This window comes from Panulirus ornatus, chromosome 16 (genome assembly GCF_036320965.1).
Source record: "Panulirus ornatus isolate Po-2019 chromosome 16, ASM3632096v1, whole genome shotgun sequence".
Taxonomy (NCBI): Eukaryota; Metazoa; Arthropoda; class Malacostraca; order Decapoda; family Palinuridae; genus Panulirus; species Panulirus ornatus.
Genome location: NC_092239.1, coordinates 5,501,526 through 5,528,086, shown reverse-complemented (window position 1 = coordinate 5,528,086; position 26,561 = coordinate 5,501,526). Strand labels below are relative to the sequence as shown.

Here is a 26,561-nt window from a genome sequence, read left to right as displayed (position 1 = left end):
CCTGCCTTACTGTGTACAGTACACTTTTGTAACGAGTCAACGTTACATCACAACCCTCCCTGTTACTACACACACACACACACACACACACACACTCACATTGAGAGAACAAGTATAATCTACAAATTTCTTTACAGTGATAATACATAGCAAAACTTAGGTGCGTCGGGCGTTATAGCATAATGATATTATACCTTGACAAAAAAATCTGTGCATCAGCTTGACCTACTTTAACATCAACACAGCATAAGGCTTGGGTGCTAGACTGCTCTACTTTTCTTAACGGTGGCTTACAAGTGATGGCAATTACATGCACCTGTCATGGCCATCTCAAGTTTCGATATGTACTGTGTTTGTGTATGTGTTTTTATATATATTAGTTGTCGTTGTATTCAACTGTCAAAGTCTTTAAGCCACTATAGTTAACTAACAAAGAGTCAAACTCTACAGACTTTTGTGGCAGAGTCTGCCGACGAACATGACGGTGCAACGGCAGGAGAAGTTGGCCAGGAGGGGCAGGCAGAGCCCCCCGTTGGCGCACGGGTTCGGGTGGCAGGGCGGCCCCACGTACAGGCTCACGCCCCTCTGCTCCGTCGCCACCTCCGGCAGGCGGCTGTACACCACGCCGTCCAGCAGAAGCCTCTGCAGCGCCCCGTCCAGCCCCACCAGTATGCCAGACTCGCGGTTCACAAGGTACCACAGCCTGAGGACCAAGAGAGAGGGAGTCGGGTTTTATTACCACAGTCTGTAGCTGGGGGTAATACTATACCACAGTGTATAGCTGGGGGTTAATACTGCAGTAACACAGTGTACAGCTGGGATAACGATGAAATACTACAGTCTATAGCTGGGGTAAATCAGCCCGGTACCACCAGTGTATAATCTGTGGTACTGATAGAGTGCCACAGTCTATAGCTGGGGGGTTATACTGCAGTCCCTCAGTCTATATACCTGAGGTAATAAGGGTGTAGGTTGGTGTAATAAGTAGTGGGTGTGTTTTCCCATAATTAATGATGATATAAAATATCCACAAGATTAATGAGATAGAAATGTTTCAGAATACGGATAAAAGTGTTGGGAGACGCTGCTAGTCCTTCACTTAACAAACTTAAAAGTTCTGACTCTTTTTCTTTCTTTCTTAAGAGCAGAGAGAGAGAGAGAGAGAGAGAGAGAGAGAGAGAGAGAGAGAGAGGAGTGTACGTAAACAGAACTGAAACAAAAGAGCCACTTACTTGAAGCCTCCGAGGTAGAGGGGGGTGTTGAGTGTGAGTGTGTGGGGAGGACCCGGGGCGGGGCAGGTCACAGGCGGGTCTTCATCCACCTGTAGGGAGGCCAGACCACCTGCCCAAGACGCCCGCACCCGGTGCCATCCACCCACCTCCACCGCGTCTGCTGACCTGCCGGAGTGGGAAGCTGGTGTTAATAAAGGTGGAGAGAGGCAGGGTGAGGTACCTGGGGTGAGGAGTGGTTCCTTGGGGAGGAGGTGGTGTTTTGGTAGCTGGGGAGAGGTGATATTAGCTTGGGCGGAGGGAGAGTAGTGCGAGGACCAGAAACCCTGTTTATGTCAGGGGAAGAAGGATTGCACCTAAAGTGAGGTGACATAGTATCCTGTACTAGCCTAGGTACCTCACCTTAACCAGAGCCTCACCTAGACTAGGATCTCGGCCACACCCCCCATCCTCTCACACACACAGGACAGACCATTTCCTAAGCCTTTACATTACGAGGCAGTCCCTCCCTTACTCCCCTGTGTGGTTATTATCACGCAGGATATCATCTCCCAAGATCCCTGGCACATCCTGCTGGAGTATCCATCCTCTTAACGATGTTGTAACTAAACGTCCTCACGTATGGCATTACTGTGTCGCCTGCTTGTGGTCACTCCGTTAGTGGGGTGTCATCACTGACGAGGCTGTTTCATCGTCAGTGGATGGAAAGGAGTACACTCTCTCTCCAAAGTACTCCATCAAAATATTTGAGTCATTTATCTTGAGGTATTCTTATCAACTGATCAATCATAGAGTTTGTGGAAGTTCTTATATTTTAGGAGGCAACAGCGACTCCTATTTCACGGCGCCTTTCTTTGGTTATTTGATATTTTCTTTATAAGGAAAGACAACACTTTTTGTATTCATGAGGGATAATGTTTTTGCTAAGCATCCACTGAAGATGAACCTCCTTAGGGTAATACAGAGCATCAGAAATCTACCTTATATTTTAACAGGGCATGCTTTAACACACACACACACACACACACATAGTCCTGGTAGGATATAGATATATGTAGGTTCTAGAATCAGCTGTACATAAGATCATGAAGGTATGGCTAATAAACATCGAAGAATATTAAAAGCGGTTGATCTCCTCCTTACAGGAGACTTCGGAGACGTAAAGGACCAGAGGAGCGACCAGAGGAGCGATGGATTACAGAGCAGCCAGGATAGAAAAGGTGAGAGAGATAGAGATTAGGTGAGATAATACCCACATAAGATAACTCACGTCAGGTTGACCACCCCAGGACCAACGTCGATCCGGAACTGGACGAAACCGCTGGCGAGGTTGAGGCTGATGAAGTCCCCACGGTGCGCGGGACCCTGGGCTTGGTAGAGCAGCATACCGTGCGGGGCGCGCGCCAGGAACCACACCTCCAGCGACACGCCATCCAGCACAGCCTCCTGCCGCGGCAGGGCCAGGTATCCGCGGCCGTTCAGGTCGGCGACCGGCCACGTCTCCTCCGAACCCACCTCCGTGTCTGGGGGAGGTTAGGGGTTTGTGGACGAGGTTAGTACCCGGGCAGCCACGGTGACGTTCATGGCTCTCCTCCTCAACGTAAACTAAGGTTAAGAGTATGTGTGTGACGAGTTCGATAGCAGGTGATGATCACACGAGATTACCGACCTCTGGCTGTGTTACCAGTCTTCCCTTTAGCCCCATCCAGTGTTGCGAGTATTTCAAGCTCCGCCAAGCAAGTCTGGCCTTGACTTGAAAGTCTCGCGAGTGTTATGATTGACAGAATTTGCCTCCATATGCGTTCTTTTGTGGGTGAAAGAAGACTTTTACCCTCGCAGCGGAAGGAGAAAGATATGAAACAGTTGGGTAGTTTTTGAGATCGTGCGGTGGACAGTACAGAGCTAAACTTTTTTATTTTTATTGGGCAAGGTTCTGTTCCTTACGTTCGGCATTCCCTGGAATCATCTTGCAAAGAATCCATGAATCTAAAAATTTCCCGCACCCGCCACGTATTGAAGAATCTCCAGCACTAAAAATCAACCAAAACTGTAGCCTCACTTAGAATTTATGTGACATTCCACCAGAGCTACAACCCACAACCAACCCCCGCTCTCCGAGATTGTTTTAACCCCAGTCATTTAAAGAAGTACAACTATTTTCAAGCCTCTCGGCGGATGACTATAAGCGCAGAAAAGGTAATTCACCGGACCCACAACCAGTATATTTTTTTTCTTTCTTTTTAAGAGTTTTTCGAATGAGCGAGTCTCTGGGGCTGTTGTAACCACTTACACGAACCATTGTTCCCTCGAATTCCTTGAGCTATATTTACCTCATGGGCGCCTCGAGCTGGTGGTGAATTACTTGGAAGTCGCTGTTATATCCGGGAGTCGTTGTCATTCTTTCCGAATGCGTTATAAATCTAACGACAGGGGGTTTCTCCTGGTACCTCTTAACTCTATGACTTCCCTGTACAGTATATTATAGACTCTGTTTACAAAGGGAAGTCATGTCTTTATCTATATGTTGTTTTTTATAGGGAAAGGTACGCAGACGGAATCCTGCATTCTTGTAGGGCACATACTGAAAGACACAACCACATTGGATTGAGCAGAGGACGTTGAAGAACGTTGGTCGTAAGGAAAAAGTGTTTATGAGGTTGGTGAGTGGATCTGTATATTGTTCATGACAGTACGTAGTTGTATCCTAGTGATACATATCATGATAGTACATAATTATTTCCTAGTGATGCTAAAAATTAACGTGGGCTATTTACAGAAGTCTCAACAGTATGTGCGACAACTGGTCAAGTATGGATGAAGATGAGGAGTGAGAGGGACGGACGTGAGTGAGGAGTCCACATTACCCGAGACACAGTGGAGGGTAGTGGAGGCGGAGGCGCGCTGGCAGGTGGTTCCTGGAGGACACTGCAGGCGGCGGCAACCCTCGCCCACCTCCAGCTCACACCGGGTCCCTGTGGGGGAGACACCAGAACCCGGGGTCTCACTCACTCTCTGTCGAACTTGGAGGAAGCTGCAGACAACTTACAGATGCCACGGGTGATATCTGAGGTTAGTATGCTCTGGGTTAGGTTGTTATCGCGTGATAAAGCATACACACACACACATACACACACAACGTAACCTTCAAGTTTCCAAACCTTTTTAATGATGTCGATAGTGAGCAGTTCGAGAGATGCCATGAGACTTAGAAATGTGTTTAAAGTTATGAAGTACCTTCGTACTGTTGTAGTAATACGGAATGGAATGAGTCGAGTCATGGAAATACGAATGCTGGGAAGAGTAATAAGCGAGGGATGATAAGGTCATCCCTTGGGAGTAGTGTCCGGCTTCGTCTTGCCTTGTGGTGTTCTGAGCCCAGCAGTGGTTGTGGTGGCCGTCTGTAGCGAGGAGGTCCGATGGGGAAAGGATATATTGGATCACCAGGGAAGGGAATGTCTGATGGGTGTTGTCCCTCTCTCTCTACCTCGGGGTGTAAATGTTCTTTATGTTGCTTCTCCTGTGCTCAGATGTTTGGCATCTAGTTGTGGATTTTTAGTGTTGACAGTCTTGGTGATTTTAAAGTTAAGGATAGTGTCTTTTTCTTTTTCTATACATTTGGATTTATTTTGTGGCTTTGTCCTGTATTTGCTTCTGTATTCATTCATCTTTCGTACAAGCATTTGAGAGGATCTGAAGGAGCATTTGACGCCTGTTGGGTATCAAAATTAATACTAATTTTTTTTTCTTACGCATTAGAAAGGTCAGTCTTACACTGACTCCCTGGTCAGAGTGAACTGTGTGTGTGTGTGTGTAGAGAGAGAGAGAGAGAGAGAGAGAGAGAGAGAGAGAGAGAGACGCTGGTGTTCAGAGGAAGATCTGGAGAGAATTAAGCTCCCCAGGCACAATTTCTCTCCTCAGCCACGACGATCACACACACACGACCCAGATGACCCTCCAGAGTTAAGACAGTACAAACACCGCTCGCTCGACGCTGATGTATACCTTCCTTAACTTAACCATGACTCTGGTTCAAACTTATGAGGAAGCAGTGGCACACAGACACATACACACACGAGTGGAAACACACCTGTGACTGGAAGTTATGCTTGTGTGTGTCCCCAAGTTACGTGCTGAAGATGAGGGTTTAGGAGGTGCAAATGCTTCGAGTGAATTGAAAGTGGTGTGCGAGATGGTTGACAAGTGAATTCTGTAATACAGAGCTTTGTGTATATCGTTCAGAGGGAAGTCCTTTGTTTGCAACGTCGGTTGGTCGTATGGGGGAACCACTGTTAACGTGACGTACCTGCGTGTGACGGAGGACAGTCGCACACGTAGCCTGAGTTGGTCGGATGGTTCCGACAGGTGCCTCCGTTGATGCACGGGTACGCTGCACAGGGGGACAGGTGACATTCGCTTACGTTGTGCGCGTGACCGACATTACTCGACCTGCCCCACACCTGTTGGGGAGAAGGGGGTGTCAGAGGTCAGATAGAGGTCATCCGTAAACTATGAACACACGGGCAAGACTGATCAGTTACATCAAATGATGAAGCCAGGTGAAGCCACATTCATCTACATCCATCTATTACCCGTGTATTGACATCCCAGTGTCTAGGTACACTGCTGAGAGGTAATTTCAGTGGTGCAAATTATTGGTTGTTCTAGTGGCAGTTGTGGTTCCAGTGATCAGAATGTATATTCTCAGTGGTGTGGTGCTTCCATAAACAGTGCATACAACCCTCATACTCACTAAGTCCAAGGCCCGTTGTCCGACCTTTAAGGAGTGGATGCAGCCGCTGAAACCCTTAGACACGCCCACGTTGCCAAGGATCCTGGGTGTAAAGCTGGGTACACCCCCCACGTACAGTGGGGCGTGGATGTCTAAGGCACGGTGCACGCCCTCAGAACGGCTGGAGACGGCCTCCCCGACACCCACTTGAAGCAGCGCGTCCCTGTAAGGGAGAGGTTGAGGAAGCAGTGATGAAGGAATGTGGTTGACACAGGGAGAAATTCTTTCTCCCCGACTCTTTAGCTTAAATCTTCATGAGTAAGACGGTACGATCAGAAAGGTTAAGCTGATCTAACCCACTTTTCTACTCTTGTATAATGATGTATCGTGTGGATGATTTTCCTTAATTAACGTGTGGGTGACCTAAACACCTCCCAGCTGTTTTGTGGGGCGACCCCCTAACACCTCGTCATACAACCACACTTCCCAATATCGCGTCTTCCTCATACCCGTCACAGAAAATCGCGTCCATATCTTCATCATGATTTACTATCACTCGATAACCCTTGTCAACCCCACTTCCTGACTCTCGACCAATTATTGACTTTTTAATGACTTCCTCAGGGCCGTAATCAACCCCACCCATCTCCCTCTCTCTCTCTTGTACGGAGAGCCAGGAGAACGGCCCGCTCTCCCGACTCTTAAACCGCCAGGGTCCACGCTGTAATACCCCCCCTCTCTCTCTCACTCCCTCCACTTTACAGTTCATAAAGTTTCAGGATATTGCTTCCATCTCTCCCCTCATATCACTCCCCCTCTAGCGCTAAGTCTTCATTTTCGTCTTGGCCACCATATTATGGCCGGACCCCCAGCACAGAGGAGGGGCTATTGTGTGTGCGTGTGTATGTCTCTGTGTACGTTTATGTGCGTGTGTACGTGTATTTTTTGTGTACGTGTAATCCCAGTGTACCCCAAGAAGTGGACATAAAAGAAAAGATCAAATCTTTAGCGTTGGTAGAATAAATTACTCAACCCAGTCTCGAACTTATTACATCTCCAGCGTACTCAGTAGACACGTTAACCCCTTTGTCCCCGACGGTAGGAGCCTTGAGCACCAAGGCACGACCCTTGGGTATGATGGCCTCTATAACCTCTGACCTTGACCCTTAAGGCTCAGATCAAAGGCCAAGCCATCATATCCAAGGGTCGTACCGTCGTGCTGGAGGGGTTCGTAAAGGGTGTATGCCAACAGCCCCTGAAGGGGAGAGACCTAACGCATCAGGGCACAAGGAGGGCTCCGCCAGAGGTCTCTGTCATCTTCCTTGGTAGGGACTTGCCTCCTCCCCTACGCTTATCCAGATCATCATCATCATCTCATGGGATACGATTTTCTTTTTCATTTTCCATTTAACTCGAGAATAATTCTTTGGTTATTTTGTTGATGCATTGTTGGCTACTGCTGGTTTGTCTGTTTCTCATTGATGGTCAATGGGAGCATATTTGCGTTTTCCTGTTATCCACCGAAAAGTTTTAGGACGGTTTGGAAATTCATTTTCGTGAGGTGTCGTATAACTGAATGTTTTTGATTTAGCCTCGTCTTTGAATTTAACGTCTTCCTTGCCAAAACTGTGAGTGTGGTGAGAAAGGGTAATGAGTGAGTGTTTAGGTGCAACGAACGGTTGAGGAAGCAGATTCTGTGGAGAGGGTCGGGGGTTCGACTGACATGAATGCGTCTGCCAGGGTGACCACAACCCTGGGGAAAGCTAAGGTTGCAAATGTTGCGATAAAATGTCTCGTCCAAATTCACCTCCGCTCCATAAACTGCTGACGATCACACACCTACGTTCAAGCCTTTTCAGTCACAGTTCCGTTTCTTCGACGTGACCAAAATTCCCAGAACAGACATGGCGAATGAACGTACTGATGTTCGCTTGAGAGGAACTGGTTGTGGTTGAACGGGCAAGTCTACAGGAAGATCCTTCGAGGACCTCGCTTTTCCCTCTTGGCGACGTAGAAAACCCCGAAGCGAAGGAACAAGAATGTCCTTGTTCATTTCACCCTGTGGGCTCTGCCTGTCTAATTACGGGCGCGGCTTGTTTCCCTGGTAAGTGTGTCTGTGAATCGCCGGTCGCTCCATCTCCTCCCGTCCGTCGCTATTGGATTAAAACTCAATGACTCTGTCATCTGGAGGTTTCAACGCCTGGATCGTTCAATGATTCACGGTAATATGTGCAGCACGGGTGTCACACGGCCCAGGTACTCGCGGGGAATCATATTTCATCCAGTTATTGCCAAAAGGTCATCCAAGATGATCGATCATGGACCAGCACGACGTCTTCTGGTAACATTAAGGTCAAATAAAAGGATCATGGAAGAAACTTAGGAGAAAAAAAACGAGAAAGGTCAACAGTGTTTTTGGATTAAGTCGTAAGGTTGAATAAAAGAAAAAAGACGGTAGGAAGTTAGAGTCTTTCATAGTGTGGTACGAAAGATTTGCTGAGCGGTGTCCAGAAACTTTCAGGTAGCAAAGTAGCGCTTGAGTGAATGTGAACGATGGCCTGAGAGAGTGGTCCGAAATTAGATGTGGAGCGCCTCGAGGGTGCTTTCTGTCAACCACGGTTGATTTGTGTACAGCCGGCAGTAGAGAGAGAGAGAGAGCCCCTCAGCCAAAACGCGACGGGGCATAATTACGCGAAGTGACGATGAACTGCTGAGTTATTAGCTGAGGAGAAGGAGCTGGGCAGTATGGTGAATGGTTTCGGTGACACTCATCTGGGAAGGGAGGGTGGGTTCAGGAAAAGAAGAGTTATTGAGAGTACGGCTCCAAGTGGGTGACATTGTAATGTTCGGGTCGAGTGAAGGCAAGACCTGGATGTTGTGGAGGGGTTGTAGATATCAGGGAATGGCGATCAGCAAGAAGGGGTAGAGGGAAATGAGACAACGCTCACAACAATACGTCAAGAGGAAGGGTTGTGCATAACACAGGGAAGTTTTTCTGAATGGTAGGGAAATATGTGACAGGAGCCTACATAATGGAGTACATATTAACATTTACTTGGAACTTTACACAACCAAGACGCACACAAAGGTGGAAAACGGGGGAAGCAGAGAAGAAAGAGACATTTTAAGCCACGTAGTAGAGAGTAACAGGACATGTAAGGTTATTAAAATGTGTGGTATAAAGAAGCAAGTTAAGACATGAACCAAAGTGTAGACTAATCCTTTTCAGATGGTGTGGCCAGATGAGAGGCTCCGTGAAGATCAATGATGGCAGGGGCGAAGCAACGAGGGGAAGAAGGGCTGATCAAGGTGAAAGAGTTGACGAAGGGGAAGGGTTGACTGAGGGGAAGGGATGACCAAGAAAGATGCGATAGAACCGGTGTATCAGCTGGTTGAGGAGAGGATTGTACGTCAGTGGATGGTTCCAGGGGTTTGAGGCCCTGATCCTGTGCCTTGGAAGTGCGTTACTGGTGTAGAAGGCATGACATATGCCAGGTGGCAGGGGTGGAGGACATGACAAATGCCAGGTGGTAGGAGCGGAAGGTAGGACAAATGCCAAGTGGCAGGAAACATGACAAATGTCAGGTGACAAAGGCGGAAGAACGCAATTTGCGAGAAATGAAGGAGGGCGAGTGGCGTTAATCATCTCGCTTGAGGAATGATTACAGTGTACGTGGTGGTGTGGAGGAGGAGGACGCTGCTCGCTTGTCACAGCACACACAAGTTGATGGTAACTTATGAGAGATCAGCATGGGTGGACATCCTAAGATAACAGGGTATATAAAAGCAATTCGGAGGCACTGTATAGTAATGACGAGTCGCTTACAGTAATTGTACATCATTGAGGATGACGGTATGACCCTTGGGCACAATGTCCTGGTCTTTCACATAACCCACAAAGGATGAGGCGAAAACCCAGCCAGTCATAGCCCAAAAGTCGTGCCGTCTCGCTCACTTAGGTCATTCATCACACACAAGGTGTCATGAGCGGGGTCGTGCAAGGTTAAACCACATGCCTGTTGTACGTTCTGACGCTGGCTTGTGTCTTGGTGAAGAGGTCGATAGGCATGGGTGACCTGAGGATGATCTGCCCGTTGCCCAGGTCAAGACGCGCCCCAAGGTACCTGTGGAGACTTGGATATCAGGTCATGAAGGTGGGGGTGTTGGGAGACTTTTTCTCAATTTTGTGAACATTTTTCTGAGGAATTTATAACTATGGTGGTGGTGGTAGATGACAGGGGTAGTGCCGGTTGCAGGATGGTAGACATGGTAGGAGGAGGAAGATGGTAGTGACAGTGGTCTTAGTAGTAGTGGATAAAGGAGAAGCAGTGAGGGATGAAGGTTGGTGTCTGTGTTGGTGGCAGCAGGAAGGTGGGACAGAGACGTGTCAGGTTTGATGTACCCGTCGATGAGGACAAGCGCCAGGTAGTCCCCGGTTCCTCCCAGGCTCTGCTGGACGTACAGGATTAAGCCGTCTCTCTCGTGTGCCACGAACTCCACCTCCAGCAGCACCTTCGTCGGCACCGACCACGGCATTAGCTGCGGCGGGAGGGTGACGATAATGTCAGTGGATCAGGTAAGAACAACAGGACGGCACCAGAGGCCGATTATGTGACTAGTTGCATGCAGCAGAGAGGAGGAGGGTCCCTCACCTGTATGTAGGAGGTGCCTGAGAAGGCTGGCACCTTGTATGGCTGCTTGGCGGCGGCAGCTGGGAGTGGGAGGACTCGGTCTTGCTCCTCCGAATCCAACGGCGTCTTTGGCGTCACCACGTGCGTCGGGGACTCCACGATCATGTTGATGGAGTGGGAGGGGTTGGCGGAGTGGGCGCGGGTGAAGTGGGCGGCGTCCACATGCCTGCGGGTGGCGAGGGCGTGGTGTTCGGTGAGGCCACGCCCTGGCCACGCCCAGTCCTCCGTCCCCCAGCCGTCCTCGGCCGTGGAGCGACGCACGGGTGCGTCCGTCCACGTCTCTGCGGACACGAGAGACACACACACACACATCAACCGTCACACAACACTGACCGCGACTCCACAGTAAGACAAAAAAATAACATAAATCAAGGACACGCGTGAGGGTTAACCTCAGTGCACCCCCGTCCATCTTCATTTACAACTCACGTAACCAATTCCTGACCAACGTTTGCTCTACATAATAACCAGACTGGACACAAAACTACAAATACCCCAGGTTATATCCATTCAGTCTGACCTTGCTCCTTCTCCACTAAAAGGCACGCGAAATTCACCACACTTTTCGTCTATTGCAGGCGGTAAGAGAAGTTACATAAGGCACTTCTTCGAGCCTTCAGCATCAACTTGCCAAAGGATTCTAAGAACCAATTCAGTGATGTACGATGGCCTTAGGAGGAGACGACCCCGCCATTCTGCCAACCATCTCGGTAAGAGGAGTGTTACGTGGACTGTAAATGTCAAAGTAGATGACATGTACCTTGAGTGATCCCTTCCTGATGTTGCTCTCACCTGTGCAGGAGCCGAAGGCGATGACGACGATGTCCGCCTGCTGGACGCACGCCTGGTGCTTCAGTTCACACTCGGAGGCGTACGCCACCCCGTCCGACCCGCACACCGCCAGCTCCCCGCCCACGCCACTCTGCACGCCCACGCCGCCCGCAGAGAGGAAGGAGAGACGTCAACTGGGAGGGAGTCTTTCGCCACAGTGTGTCGTTTGAGGCCAAGTTTTAAAGAGTTAGTCCGTAAAACAGGAAATTACAGGAAAAAAAAAATAAATGGTATTATTTGGCTCAATAATTCTTAAAGTGGTTGAATTTTTCATATTTAAAAAGTTAAATCTTTTTTTACTGCGTCTGATTCCTCTGAGATATATTCAGTAACTAATTAGCTTAAAATGTTTGTGAAGAAAGCCAGACCAAAGCTTTTGCTTGGGGAAACTGCGAAGAGCTAACATTGCACATAATGGTAACTACAATACGTGAAAAATTTATCAAACTGTAACGTATTAGAAAATAAGAGCTACAGAATGTGGAATACATGGATCCATTACCCACACCCAGTCTCACCAGATGCGAAATACATCCATGAATTTCTAAGACCAAGTCACACAAGGTGTGAAATACATGGATGTATTTCCAGACCCAAGTGTCAGGTACATTAGCAGACTGGGAGAACGTCAAGACGAGTGTTACCGGCAGGCAGTGATGGGTACAGACACAGGTAGCGGTGCCTCCCTCCTCGTGACACTGACCCCCGAAGTGGCACTGCAGGAGGTCGCAGGTCGTGGGCTGCGGCACCAAGAGGTCGTCTGGCAGATGATCAGGGGAAAAAAGGAAGGAAGGAGAAAGGATTTTGCAGTCAAGACCTTTTATAAGTTGATGGCATCTAAGATCGATATATATCTGCTCAAATCGTGTAGGTTAACGTCCCCTGATCGTGTATAGAAATAATGATTCAAATGAATGCCTAAAGAATAGATGATACAAAAATGTGCAGTATGAAATTAAAAAACGAAAACTTTACGTTCATATAAATCACATGCGTGTATGGTATTCTAATGTAATGCCTGAGGATAGTATTTCTCGTTGGTTTTAGCCAGATGACTACATTATGTTCAGCTCTAAAATAAAAATTACATATAGATATAATCTGGTAACGTGGTTATTTTAATTACATGTATATCCTCCACTCGGACAGACTTCAGATAGATACACAGATACAAGCACAATGGCCTGACCTTTGACCTGACTTTAATAATGTCAAAAGCTACGCCACTATGCCCAAGGGTTATATTGTCGTGTGTTACCATCCAGCCTAATCATCATTTACAGCCTCACTGATGATAACACCTGACTATATGCCACTCCCCTACACAGCAGCCTTCCTCACCACACCCCTCACTACTACTCGTGTCATCAGCACAGTATATATACACCCCTCCCTTCGCAGCCTCTCGCCCCACCGTCAACACCTACCGTATGAAACCACCAGGCCTGCAATCACTCACCACCACCAGACCCTCGTCACAATCTCTCTGCTCTCCACATCCTGGCCAATCACTTACCGTAGACGCATCCCTCCGGCCGGAGGACCTGGCCTTTGGGGCAGACCGTGCACCTGTGTCCGGACACCCCGGTCTTGCACACACACTCGCCCGTCATCTGCATGCAGTCCATCCGCAGCGAGCCGAAGAGCGAGCACCCGCAAGCTGGAAGGAGAGAGAAACGAGAAAGATGGAAAACACTGGACCAAATACTAAACAGCTAGAAATACAGTGATTATGAGAAACATCAAAATCATGTTTAGAATACCCTTAATCCCCGAGTGATATCGAGTGCTCATTCAGTTAGTGAACCCATTACAAAACGGAACCTGAAAGAAATCCGAAGACCCTCCAGAAATACTATTATCTGCATAAGCCCTCGAGATAGACTAAAATAACTATGTCTTATACAGACTGTTGCTTATTGCAAAGATGCCAGAGCTGCAAGCAAGCTGTGTCATTCTGTCCTTAAAGCAATCGGAGAGAGACAAATTCAGGCTTATACTACAATTATCATACCTTTCATCCACAGCCTCTACTCAGTTGTAGTCTGAGTTAACAGTAAGAATTATTTATGCCCACTTACTGCAGCGAGACCTTAATCTCCCACAAACTATATACACAGATGTCTCCATACTGCACACCACTAATGGGGCTGGTAGTGCTATTTTAACACGTCCCTATGTTTTTTTCTTTACAGTAACTTGGGACTGGGCCAAATATCTGGGCATCTAAACTCCAAAGGGAACTAAAAAGGTCCACTCAACACGAATCAGCAGACAGACATCCTAACCCTGTTGTCGCCCGACTTGCTCCGGTCTATAGACATTCATGAGAGTTAGCCTCTCCTGTTCATGATGAACAGACCGAATGGAAACGTCGCCAACAGAACTCTTCCCACACCCTGCGACATTATGTACCCGACTGCCGTAAAACGAGCGGGTTCAGAGACGAATCTTACCAACCATTACATGGTATATGTAAGCCAGATTCCTCTGGCCATTGAGGGAACCCATAAAGATAACCGAAAAGGAAACAAAAAAAATCTTCGTAACGCTTGGACGTCTTTACCGGACACGTCGGTGCAGTTACTGAGCATCGTGTTTATAAGACTCTTGGGCTACGATGGCCAAAACGGCCTTTTATACCCTTACCCTGGAGAGGGTGTCAGGTCAGAGAGGACCCCACCAGGTCATCATACTCAAAGGTCGTCCCATCATGCTCAAGGTCGTAGCGTCGTGCTTAGGGGGAAAAGGCGTTACCGGACACACCTCGGCATGGTTTACTCTGCGCGCCAACCCGCTAGCCTGTGGTAGCGAGATTTTCCAAAATGGGGATCGCGAAACCATCAAAATTAAAAAATAAAAATCGCGGTATTCAAAACACGAAACCGGCACCGCGAAACGAGAAAGATTAAATGCGCACGGGCCAATTATATATCTTTCAAAAGGACATTTATGAACCTGCAAATATGGCAGGGACATGTGTGACTCTGTGTGTGTGTGTGTGTCTGTCTGCTCGCTCGTTGGCAATCCTTTAGTCATCTGTGTGGCTTCATTACACACTCATCAAGCGCTCGATTTGCTCCTTATGTTATCTACGGTCCGGGGAAATTAGTCCCGCTCGGGATGATTAAGCGAGACGATCTAATCACAGGTTCACACTGATAGCACTTTGGGTGTAATTACGTAGAATGAATGGCTATATATATATATATATATATATATATATATATATATATATAGGATCTCCAACCAAATGAACCTTACATTGGGATTGGGAAGGAGAAAAGAGAGTTAGATAGGAGACCAGCCGAGCGATGGGAGGGGCGAGGAGACCAGACCGTTGCATGGGAGAGGGAGGTACGCGCAGACCAGCCAAGCGATGGAAGGGGTGAGGAGGACAAAGGGCACGGAGGCAGCAACAACAGTCTCCGCCCAGCATACTCACGCGTGCAGCCAATGGCGCCGTCGGAGACTCTGTGGAGGCCGAAGTAGCCAGGCAGACAGCGGTCACAGTTCTTGCCGCCCACGCCCGGCCGGCACTCGCACACGCCCAGCACGGCGTCGCACGCCTCCCTCACCGACCCTGTAGACATGATGGAGGAGAGAATACCTGGCGTTATGAAAGCCTCATAAAATTTGAGAGGACTCCTGGTGGGTGACATCTTACAAAACTCTCAGAAGCATTTAGCACAAATTATAGATAATACTCTGTACATCTTACTGCTAGAAAAAAGCGTTTTATTAACTCAAGGGTATGAATAATTATTACTGATATCATATAATTCAAGCTTTGCAAAACTATATCTCCAAGCTTCGTAAGTGTTCATCTGTAATATTATCATTTTTATGGACTCTACCCTTCATGAAATGTTCTCGACCAATTGACACTAACGCCTCAGGATCGAGTCTCGTCAAATTCCCTTCATAATCAACAAACTTCTTTTCTTCCGCATTATCCTTATGATGAGGAAGTGGAGCGGCTAAAACTCTCCTCAAAGAAGTTTATAAATACCAGCTCGGCAGCCGGAGATAAATACCAGCTCGGCAGCCGGAGATAAAGTTAATATTTTTTTTTTTCCTCGATTGTAACTAAAAGGACGGGAGTTTTGGGGAGGTAAAGAAGTTGGAGTTCTTCTATATTTTTTCTTTTTGGCTGAAGGGTTCATGGGAAGGTTAGGATAACAGGGGGGATAAGCAGGAGGGTCGATAGATCCTATGTCTTAAACCGGGTGATCAGATGTCGATTCAAGTCACTGCTTCATGTAAAGAGTTCATGTCGACTCATTTATATAGTCCATACGACGTTATCCACGACCAGTGGGTGTTTAAACGTCAAATACACTTTAAATGGGACACGAATACTCCTCCTGCTTGTAGTGTGAACACTGATATTAATTTCCTTTGTCTACCACGTACAAGAATGCTGTCTATATGTTGATCAATGTACGGTTGATCTACGCCTCGTAACCCTGCTAAGCCTGGCCTGGCGCATCTTGCCTTACAACACGCCCAGTCACTGTGTGTGGGTGGGTGTGTGTGTGTGTGGGTTGGATGTTACTGGTTGCTCGTCTGTCTGTTAATCAGCCATTCGATGAAAATGTCAGAACGGAAAAAGTTCTGCTGACCTAACGCTGAGTGTCGTAGAAAAAGTTGAAGTTACTACTCTTTGAGTTATTCAATTTTCTATTCTCAGAGTTATACATTCTATTCTTCTTTCTTTTTTTTTCCTCTCTCCAGAACTCCTTTTGTGGGTCTCCCATAACCAAGGCTGCGCTTCGGTTAGGAGCAGGGGAAGGATGGACTCCTCTGAGGAGTCTCTCCTCGACGAGACTGTATTCCTCCTATTCTTCCTTTGAGAACGATACAGCTTCGTCACAAGTGACTTTTCTCTCTTCCCGTCACCATATACTTGGATCACGTTAGCTGCGACATGACGAGAGAGAGAGAGAGAGAGAGAGAGAGAGAGAGAGAGAGAGAGAGAGAGAGAGAGAGAGAGAGAGAGAGAGAGAGAGACTGTAGAACCTAAGTATTTCTTAACGGGACGTTAAGTCTGAATTACGCGAATTCTGAATTACGCAAATGCTAAACGATGGTGACGCCTAACCCAGTTAGTCTGGGTGGTAAAGACGGGCAGGCAATGAACGACAATAAAAAGATATACTTCATTATCATTAAAGCTTAATGAATACGGTCTGTGACTCGACGCAGCATCTACTTCACCTGGTTAGGGCTAGTGTATGTGAGGAGGAGGAGGAGGAGTAGGACTGTGTCTTACCTAATCTATGGCAGCGACATGCTTCAGGGCAGCCCTCCTTTTCAGGTCCCGTGGCAAAGTTCATACCGTCGGCGCAGCAGCCCCAGTCGCTCTGGCGGCAGTCCCTGGGCTGTGGCGCCTCGATCACTGCCGCCACACAGGGAGGGAGGACCATGACGTGAGTGGAGGAACAGTCATGAGTGCGGGTGTCGCAGTGGAAGGGGCGGATGAAGGCCACGAGGGAGAGTGTGTGTGTGAGTGTGTCCGAGTGGGTGGGTGGGTGTTAGAGCTGGAAGGTGTAACTTTAGACGTGAAAAAAAAAGGTTGTTTAAGGAAGAGAGAGGAGAAAGAGGAAGACTGAGCACTGATAAAGGGATGGAATCACAGTAAAAAAGACAGAGGAGGACATTCGAGAGAGAGGGATAACCGTATTTGAGACAGGAGTAACAGAACTGTAGGTGTGGGTCGATCCAAAGGTAGATAACTGTAAGTGTGGGGTAGATACAGAAGTAGATAATGAGAAGCACAAGCAAAATACCTTAGAACATAATAAAAAACGAGACGTACACATAATACTAATAAGAGGCAGTACAGAGACACAGAAATTGTAGTAATACTTGCATATCTACAATGGTGTATATCATAACAAAATTGAATGAACCTACACATTCCGTCCCAAAGGACGGCATTCCAAGTGCTGAAGAACACGATGCAAACCAGAGCACTCACTCCCTCCCTTGCACGACTCCGCCGCGCACATACACACACACACAAGATTGCCAAATACCTTAACGTTCAATTGTTGTGTCCAATACTTCTAAAGTGGCCAGGGTAATTAACCACACTCTTTGTAAGCCGCTGGGGGAAAAAAAAGTCTTAATTACTGGCACAAGTTGGTAATTAACAGATAACGACTTGAGCGTGTTTTTTCCCCGTTCAAGGGAGAGAGAGAGAGAGAGAGAGAGAGAGAGAGAGAGAGAGAGAGAGAGAGAGAGAGAGAGAGAGAGAGAGAGAGAGAGAGAGAGAGAGAGAGAGAGAGAGAGAGAGCCTGAAGTGCAGCCATCAATAACCTACGGTGGGTAAGAATGCTCGAAGCAACTACAGGGTGGGAAAGAATGTACAGAACAAAAATGTACAGATGTAGAGTGTACAAATACGTGGTGTACAGAGAAAGGAGAAAACAGGAGTACAGAACAATAACATACACCCACACTGCACGAGGCAACATTGCACAGACCATCACGGGAAGAAAAGGGCCCAAAGACGAGGGAAAAACGTACGAATTAGTACAGAGAGCAACAGTGAAGGAACGGATGGTGTACAAGCCAACGCGACCACCTGGTAGGCTAAGCTCACTCCTCGCCTCCCCCGACTCACAAACGTTCCAGAAAAAGAGGAAGAGCCAGGAGGCATCCCCACCTTATACGATGACCTTACACACAGCAGCGTAGGCCTAGAACACTAACAGAGTTAACGGAAGTCCTTTACAGTGAGAGAGGGTCTATACCATCGACAAAATCGATAGAAGACCCTCCCCCCCCTCACACGGAGAACCAGTGGGTCTTTACCATCGACAGAACCGAAAGAAGACCCCCCTCACACGAAGAACCAGTGGGTCTTTACCATCGACAGAATCGAAAGAAGGCCCCCTCACACGGAGATTCAGTAAGGTGTTTACCATCGACAGAACCGAAAGAAGACCCCCCTCACACGGAGAACCAGTGGGTCTTTACCATCGACAGAACCGATAGAAGACCCCCTTTCACACGGAGAACCAGTGGGTCTTTACCATCGACAGAACCGAAAGAAGACCCCCTCCTCACACGGAGAACCAGTGGGCCTGTATCATCGACAGACCAGACTCAAGAGAACCAGTTGGTTACCTGCCACCCTGACGGAGTAATCCCTGCAGCATTTGGCGAAGTGGTGCTCCCGGTGGCAGTAGGTTCCTGGCGGGCAGATGGTGCCGCCCTCGCCACAGTACAGGTCCTCCCCAGTCGACGGGTTGATGAGCGGAGACGTCCCGTTGCACGCCCTCGACCGCTGAGCCACTGAAGGCGTCAAGGTATGTGGCTTTACATTATGCAAGGCTAGAGATACATTACCTCCTCCCCCCTATGTGACTCGAACGCTAACTATAGACCCTAACTAAACCCCCTAACTCTGACCTCTGAAACCTAACTAAACCCCCTAACTCTTGACCCCTGACCCTAACTAAAACCATAAACTCTGACCCCTGACTCTAACCAAAACCCCTAACTCAAACCGCTAACCGTAACTAACCCCACCTCCCCTCTAACTCTGACCCCTGCCACCTACCGGCACACTCGTGGACGGGCACGACGAACAGCTGCACCTGGATGTTGCAGGCGTGGAGGCGCATCAGACACTCCGACTCGTAGAACTCCATATCGCTCCCGCACACCGGCTCGTACCGGGGAGGAGGCGAGCAGTAGAAGTCGCAGACGCAGCGGGCGCGGCCCTCGCCCTCAGACTGACACTCGGCCCCCGCGATGCAGACGTGGCCGTGGCACGGATCCTCCGGGTCCGTAGGAGGAAGTGGCGTCGGGTAGATCACGTCTGGAAAAGGCACGGAGTTCGTGCGTAGCATCACGCACACAATGGACATGGCTAGGGAGGAACATCCTCGCCCCCGTCCCTCCTGCACGAGGATGACATAACACTCAGTTCTCTGGGCGTCACGAGTTCAAGCAATACATTTCTTAACCTTCGCAGGACAAAGGGAATCACTCTCATTTGCATATCACCTCAAGGTAAGGCATCAGTAATAAATTATTTCCGTGGACAGGGTGGGTTGTGGTGGGTTGTCCTTTCAAGGTCAATAAATCGTTTAATGTCTAGACATTATTACTAAACAGAGTAAATGAAACGTGGGTGACAGTCTCCGTAGACGTGAGCCACGAGGTAAACTAAAACAATACCTTCGAGTTGGGAGATATTTTTCTTTTTTTTTTTTTTACGTTAGTTATGGCGAAATTCTTTATGTTCTTCCTTTAGGAAGAACCTATACCAATAACGAAAGCATTCTGATCCTACGTTACCGTCAATCATGATCCCATTGTGAAAGAACCAGCGTGGTGAACCACTACTTACCTGTCACGATTCCTCCGATCTCGTTACATTCGCCGAAGAACAGGTAGTTCACGTCCTCGTTCTTCTCGCACGCCACCTGTGACGGGGAGAGACTCGAAGTGTAGTCGAAGAAGGTTCGGTGGAGGGTTGAGATAGGGTCGTGGTAAGGGGTTCGAAGTGCGAGTCAGAAGAAAGTTTAACTAAAGGATTAAAAAGCAAAGTTGAAGGAGGGTCGAAGCACACTCGATGTGCGCGTCGGAGGAGAAGCGAAAATACGAGAGTCAGGGCAATACTTGCCATGTGTATGACAATCCATGAGTGTAATGGTGAATATAAATGACATGGGGATGACACTTTCCTCCTCATTAATACGTGTGACACATGGCACCAAACCCTCTGCTCAACTACCACTATGTGTATGTGTCAACCATACGACACTCCCTCCTCTCCCTGTGTAACTCACACCAGCATACGATACACCAAGACGACACCAATATCCTCCTCCTTCCCTGACACCCACCTTGCGCATGACGCACTCGTTGCTGTACGTGATCCTGTCGGAGCCGCACACCGGCTCCCGCTTTGCCGGACATTCCGTGGGGCAGATGCAACGACCGTCCTCACACCGCGCCCCGTACTTGCAGTGAACGTCCAGACACAAATCTGCAACACGTTCATCATCAGGATCTACGCCGTTCATACACGAGAATATAAAAAAAAAAGGCTTTAGGACGTACGTTCACGTCCCGTTCACCGAAAAAGGGGGATGATGAACGTGCCCCATACATTCTTAAATCCACATTCATACGTTCAAGGCTGAGCTCTATGTACCAGCACACAGCCGTTCAGTGGAAAGAAAACGACAGCCTGCAACGTTCCTGAGTGAAAAGCAACATTTGTATCGAACTAATAAATTCTGAGATGTAAAAGATCGAGAACAAAATTACAAAAGATCAAAAGCCCTCAACCCGTTTTCACTCACCCAGTAAACAAGTAAAACTCACATGAAACAAAAAAAAGTATGGTTGACTGTGTTTTTTTTTTTTGGGTAAAGCTTTTGCATAACAAAACAAAGTTCTCCTTAAACAAAATAACAGTTCTCTCTGCAACAAAATAACTCACAATAGCGTTGACAATAACTCATTCGTATTTTGATATTTGCAATATGGTTAGGTTTCCATCTACAGGTGATGACCTACCTTGATGGATAATCATATTCTACAACAACCTCATCATACACAGCCTTTTCACTCATGTAGTAAGACCTGGTAAACAACTCCTTTCGTAAAACCAGCCCATACCCGACAAAGGTGACCATCAGTCTCTTTACCATGAAGCTCATGGGAAATCTAGGTTGGGCAACATCTCTCCCATCACGACGGTACGACCCTTGAGCATAAAGGTACGACCTTACGGAGGTGAGGGGTCGTCGTACCGTCGGTCGCTCTCGAGACGTTCACCAACCTCCCTAACGTCTCTCAACACCCAGGGGCATGAATGGCACAGGACAAAGTAATGGGGTAACCAAAGAGTCAACACAGACCACAGTTTCCCTTGTGGGCGACGGTGAGGTGCTTCTGGTTGGCACAGGCCGCCACCTGCAGATGGCATTCCGACGCGTACGTCTGTCCGTTGCTGCCACACACCTCTCCGCCCAGTGCCTGGTGTGGGTGGGGAGAGAGAGAGAGAGAGATAAATACAGTTCAGTCACTCCTGCATAACACAGACTCTTGCTAAACTATTGGAACACTTAACACACCCTCACCTTGTACACCACACTTCTGCTGTGGTATCCTGTCTCTATCTGTGTAGGAGAAGGACTTTAGGATCCTAGGAGTGTTCTCTAGTAAATAGCCTCGTCATAGACATACAGGTCTTTTATCCTACGTCTTTCCTATGGTTTCCCACACACCAAGTACATACCTATGGCCATGTATGACTTAATACACATAACGTACGTAGAAATTCAAGTACTCGTTTGTCCGTCTGTATAAGTCTATCGCACCTATTGCGAGTCTACTTTTGGCAATTCCTTTTCCCCCTTCCACACAACCTACTCCTGATCCTGATTCACAATCGCTGCCCGCCGGATGATCTACCTTGCCCGACGTAACTTTCCCTTAATCATCCGTGAGACGAAACTGCCGCGGACGATGATGGGGGTCGTGTTCGCTTACGCTGGGTGGATGACGACGACAAACAAGTGACACAATTCTCCGTGGCGGAGGGAGAGAGAGAGAGAGAGAGAGAGAGAGAGAGAGAGAGAGAGAGAGAGAGAGAGAGAGAGAGAGAGAGAGAGAGAGAGGCACACACACACACACACGCATGACGACCAAGTGACTCACCTTGCTTTACTGACATGACAAATGCAAATTAGCAGCGCATGACATGACACAATGCCTTCGTTGCCTGACATGCCACTACACTCGGGCGCTGATAACGGCTATTACTCTACAGTTTTCTTCCAGTGTTAGTGTGTGTGTGTGTGTGTGTGTGTGTGTGTGTGCAGTCAGAAGGGCCATACGAGACGTGGTTCCTCAACATATCTCACTTTATTAAACACGTACGCACACACACGGCTTCCGTGGCGATGTGATTAGCGTTGCTGACTATGACTCACCCACGGGCCTACCCGGGTTCGAATCTTGGGCGCGGAAGTCAGCCCACAGCCAATCCAGCTGTTCATCCTACCACTGAAGCTAGTGTCGATAAATGGGTACCTGGCTTACGAAGGGGTGTGTGCGTATATATATATATATATATATATATATATATATATATATATATATATATATATATATATATATATATACATATATATATATAATATATATATATATATATATATATATATATATATATATATATATATATATATATATGTATTCGCTCCACACTAAATTACGCCTCACCTCCCCGGTCAATCACCTTTTCCAAGCAAGCAAAACTACATACCGTGCAAAACACGAGTTACGCTACGTCTGCTGCGCTCTCGACACCAACCACGTCTCTAATATTATAAACATCAATTCAGCGTATCACAAGGAACCCCACCCACCCCTCGTGCCTGGAATGCCACCTCCACACTGACGACCTACACACATGCTACCCTGTTAGTCCTACTTACACAGAGGCATACAGAATGACATACATAGCATCACTACACTCCTTGATCTGTCGGCCTTCCCGGTGGATATGGCTGGCTTCCTGGGCGCTGTGGAAGCCCCCATAACACATTCGCTGTCTGCTTCAGCACACACACACACATACACGCAACACCCTCAAGTGTTTCCCCATGGCACCGAACCAAGAGGCGTTTAGACGAAGCACTTGTAGCGCAGAACTTTTTGACATCTTGACTTTGGACCCATTTTGGCACAATGGTCCCTAGCTGGACAAAAACCTGGCACTTCCCTATCTAAACGCACATTGAGTGTGATCTGTACCACCTGGTGCTAAGTTAGGCACTGACTGGGGTGCTCGTCTCTCACCTGGGTACAGTTAGTTGGGCAGGAGCAGCGACCGAAGCCCTCAGGGTCCACCTGGCAGACGCCAAACTCCCCGCACTCCACACCCTTACAAGCGTCTGTGGCAGAGACAATACCTGTTAGGCTTGCTTCCTCGCAATATATATATATATATATATATATATATATATATATATATATATATATATATATATATATATATATATATTCAAAAAGGTCCTGAAATGGTCTCGAATAAATCTCTTAAAAGCCTGACAATAACATACACTGGGGACACGACAAACAGATTTGTATGTTGGGTCAAGCCTTGTGGTGTGAGGCTATAGGCAGCCTTCCAGCAGCTCCTCCCTCAGTAAGTGGTTAACCTTGTCCTCAAAGGCCCGGCCGAGGAACTTCCCAGGGGGAATACACAAACTTCCTCCTGAATTCCTTTTGGCTGCATCGCGAGTCTTCGCGACCCTACTTGAGCAGCAGGGAGGTGGTGGGGTGGTACGACCCGCGACGGTGCGACAGACTGACTGACTGTACGATCGACCCCCCTCCCCTTGCGCACGACGGGACGACCCTTGGACACGATCACCTGGTCTACGACCTGATTCGTAACGAACCCTTGTAGCCAGAGGGTCGTGTATATCAGTGGACTCAATGGTCGTGTAATCCTTATAGTGGGGGATGGCGTGGATTAAGGTGGAACGTAATGGAATACGGTGGAACGTAATGGAATAAGGTGGAACGCAGTGGAACAAAGTGGAACGAAGTGTAACACGGGGGAAACGTAGTGGACAAACTTGTGAGCATAAACCTCTCTAGCAACTGAGGGAGTAAGTGAATTCTGATGGTCCTCTAACAATGGCGAGAGGAGGAGGAGGAGGAGCTGCTGCCACAGGCCACCCCCCCGTCCGCCCTCAAAGACCCAAGGAGGTAGCGGCATTTGTATGTGTGTGTCACTGACCACAGGCCCCGTGATGTAGGAGCTCGATGTTGGTGGAGGTCAGGCAGGCGTGGTGGGCCAGGCGGCAGGGACTGTGGTAGGTGCGACGGTCTCCGCCACACACGGGCTGGTACTCCCCGCCACACTTGGGGCACTCGCACTCGGCCTGGCCGTAGCGCTCCACGCACATTCCCCCGAACTCACACCTGTACCCGTCGCAAGGTCCGTTGGAGCCTGGGGAGAGAAGAGAGAAGATAAATAAGACAAGGTCAGACCTGCAGCGTTGAGAGGCGAGCGATAGAGAGAGAACCTTCCTTCCTCCTGCTCCCCCTCCTCGTTCTTAAACCTCCTCCCGAAGCCGCGCCGATCTGCAGGAGTGAAAGAATGAGACGGATCGTAAGGCCTCTGGAACAGATTGCGGCTACTTCCCCTCCTCCCGCCTCCTTGCCAGGGCCGTACACCTCCTCTATTCCTACGCCCGTCCCCGGACCCACCCACGAGGGAGGAGAGAAGAGGGGCGGAGGTGGCGGTTGTCGCGTGTCAGGTGCGACGCCCCTGTGGCGTGGAAGGGGAAGAAGAAGAGGAGGAGGAGGGAGCGGCGGTGAACGGTGCCTGGCCTATAATCTGGAAGGGTCTGAGAGGGACACAACGTCTGGTGAAGCAGGTAAACAATGCAGCCAGTTCTCTCTCTCTCTAAGAAAAAAAAAAGTTAATCACTTGCTTACCTTTTTTTTGGTCGTAAGAGAGAGAGAGAGAGAGAGAGAGAGAGAGAGAGAGAGAGAGAGAGAGAGAGAGAGAGAGAGAGAGTCGACAGACGGGGTTACAAAAAGAGACGAGGGGGGAAAAAAAACGAGAAATCTATACAGCACAGTACTGGGAATCGTAACGAGGGTTTGGACGTAAGCCGTTGCGACACTTGGTGGGGAGGAGGAGGAGGAGGAGGAAGAGGGCCAACCATTACAAGCAAAGTGAGTGCTGGTTTCGTCCTGTTATTGCCGCCGTAAACTTATTTCCTGGCCTCTCATTAAGTCGTATTTATTCACTCCACCTGTTACTTATTTGCCGTAATTGTAAAGTGTCCTGACAGCTGTGTTCTTTCTCATTCGGTTTGATGTTCTGGTGTGTCATTATGTGTTCTCGCTCACACGAGGACGAAAAGACAAACCCCCCACGCCCACACCCCCAGAAGAAATATGCACACTCGCAATTCTGGTTTATACACGGACACGCATGACTTGTACGCAATTCTACATTTTATACGCAGTTCTAAATATTTATTTTTCTTTTTGCAGCTACGCAGAAAGACACACACACACACATATGCAAATAGTCAGATTCTTGTGTACAAATCTTTGGCATGTCGTATTTGCACACGACTGAATGGGACAGTACACCTGGACATACATATATATATATATATTTCACATGTCTTTTAAAGAGTCACGACACGTCCACATATATCTCATACACACATTCAGAAGCAACAGTCCGACGCCAAAGATTACGCAGATGACTAGTTTATTGTATTCATATTTGGGTAAATTTACCATGTACCAATACTTCACATTCGCTGCAAAGGAGGGCACTGCAAGCAAGCGTTTCTGAGACTGTGATAATATGGTTTGGTCACCCACGACACATATGTTCGTCGTTCTTACTTCGATGGTGAGGCGGCCGCACATCGTTTTCTACGGGAAGATACCGGGTTCATGCTTCTCGCTCGACAGGTGACGGAACGTGTCATGTGCAACGTTCGTGCTCCTAGTGACATGAGCGACTGACTACATGGGTAGTTATCTGGTAGTTTCTCCTCCACACACACACCCTCGCTCGTTCACACCGTCCACGAATCTTGGAGTGACAAGAGGCTAAACTAGCCGGATTCTTAACCTTTCTCCCACCCATACCTACCGTAAACGAATCCTGGTTGACAGCGACAAGCTACAGCAAGCCACGAGACGGATCCCCGTCCTCACAACCTATTCCTCCAGTCCACGAGCCCCAGTCAGACAGAGGAACGCGTTTAACTCCCTCCCTGTCACTCCGTCAATTAGTTCTGGCTCTTCGCTGGGACAAACATGCGCTGGATTCATTTCTTTTGTTGTTGTTCTTGTCGCTTACCCACTGCGGTGGCATCCGAGGCATTCGCTGCCAACCCTGTGGTAGTACCGGGAGGAGGACGAGGAAGAGGGAGGGAGGGCGCCCCGGCCACCTGTCAGCCAGATAGACAGAAGGAGGGACCCATTCGTCCACCCACAGACCCATCCCCAACCACCCCTGGCGAGGGCTCGTACACACATACACACACACACACA

At 48.3% G+C, this 26,561-nt stretch overlaps 1 protein-coding gene and 1 long non-coding RNA gene across 2 annotated transcripts in view; one reads left to right on the top strand and one right to left on the bottom strand.

Annotated features, from left to right (window-relative positions):
• LOC139754080 (agrin-like) overlaps nucleotides 1-26,561 on the bottom strand; it is a 292,522-nt gene that overhangs the window by 10,703 nt on the left and 255,258 nt on the right. The window contains exons 9-29 of the mRNA XM_071671130.1: nucleotides 24,268-24,480; nucleotides 23,319-23,413; nucleotides 21,371-21,488; nucleotides 20,348-20,490; nucleotides 19,849-19,924; nucleotides 19,054-19,314; nucleotides 18,618-18,785; nucleotides 16,756-16,881; nucleotides 14,926-15,063; nucleotides 12,997-13,140; nucleotides 12,125-12,240; nucleotides 11,442-11,571; nucleotides 10,611-10,930; nucleotides 10,361-10,497; nucleotides 9,975-10,082; nucleotides 5,980-6,181; nucleotides 5,533-5,686; nucleotides 4,094-4,201; nucleotides 2,500-2,752; nucleotides 1,233-1,397; nucleotides 453-703 (exon numbers count right to left, since the gene is read on the bottom strand). Of these exons, the coding sequence (XP_071527231.1) occupies nucleotides 453-703; nucleotides 1,233-1,397; nucleotides 2,500-2,752; nucleotides 4,094-4,201; nucleotides 5,533-5,686; nucleotides 5,980-6,181; nucleotides 9,975-10,082; nucleotides 10,361-10,497; nucleotides 10,611-10,930; nucleotides 11,442-11,571; nucleotides 12,125-12,240; nucleotides 12,997-13,140; nucleotides 14,926-15,063; nucleotides 16,756-16,881; nucleotides 18,618-18,785; nucleotides 19,054-19,314; nucleotides 19,849-19,924; nucleotides 20,348-20,490; nucleotides 21,371-21,488; nucleotides 23,319-23,413; nucleotides 24,268-24,480 (3,426 nt within the window). The remainder of the gene's footprint in view (nucleotides 1-452; nucleotides 704-1,232; nucleotides 1,398-2,499; nucleotides 2,753-4,093; nucleotides 4,202-5,532; nucleotides 5,687-5,979; nucleotides 6,182-9,974; nucleotides 10,083-10,360; nucleotides 10,498-10,610; nucleotides 10,931-11,441; nucleotides 11,572-12,124; nucleotides 12,241-12,996; nucleotides 13,141-14,925; nucleotides 15,064-16,755; nucleotides 16,882-18,617; nucleotides 18,786-19,053; nucleotides 19,315-19,848; nucleotides 19,925-20,347; nucleotides 20,491-21,370; nucleotides 21,489-23,318; nucleotides 23,414-24,267; nucleotides 24,481-26,561) is intronic.
• LOC139754081 (uncharacterized) lies at nucleotides 2,747-11,844 on the top strand. Its single transcript, XR_011713828.1, has 4 exons — nucleotides 2,747-3,885; nucleotides 4,006-4,298; nucleotides 11,228-11,359; nucleotides 11,450-11,844. It is a non-coding gene; the product is annotated as an uncharacterized lncRNA (long non-coding RNA).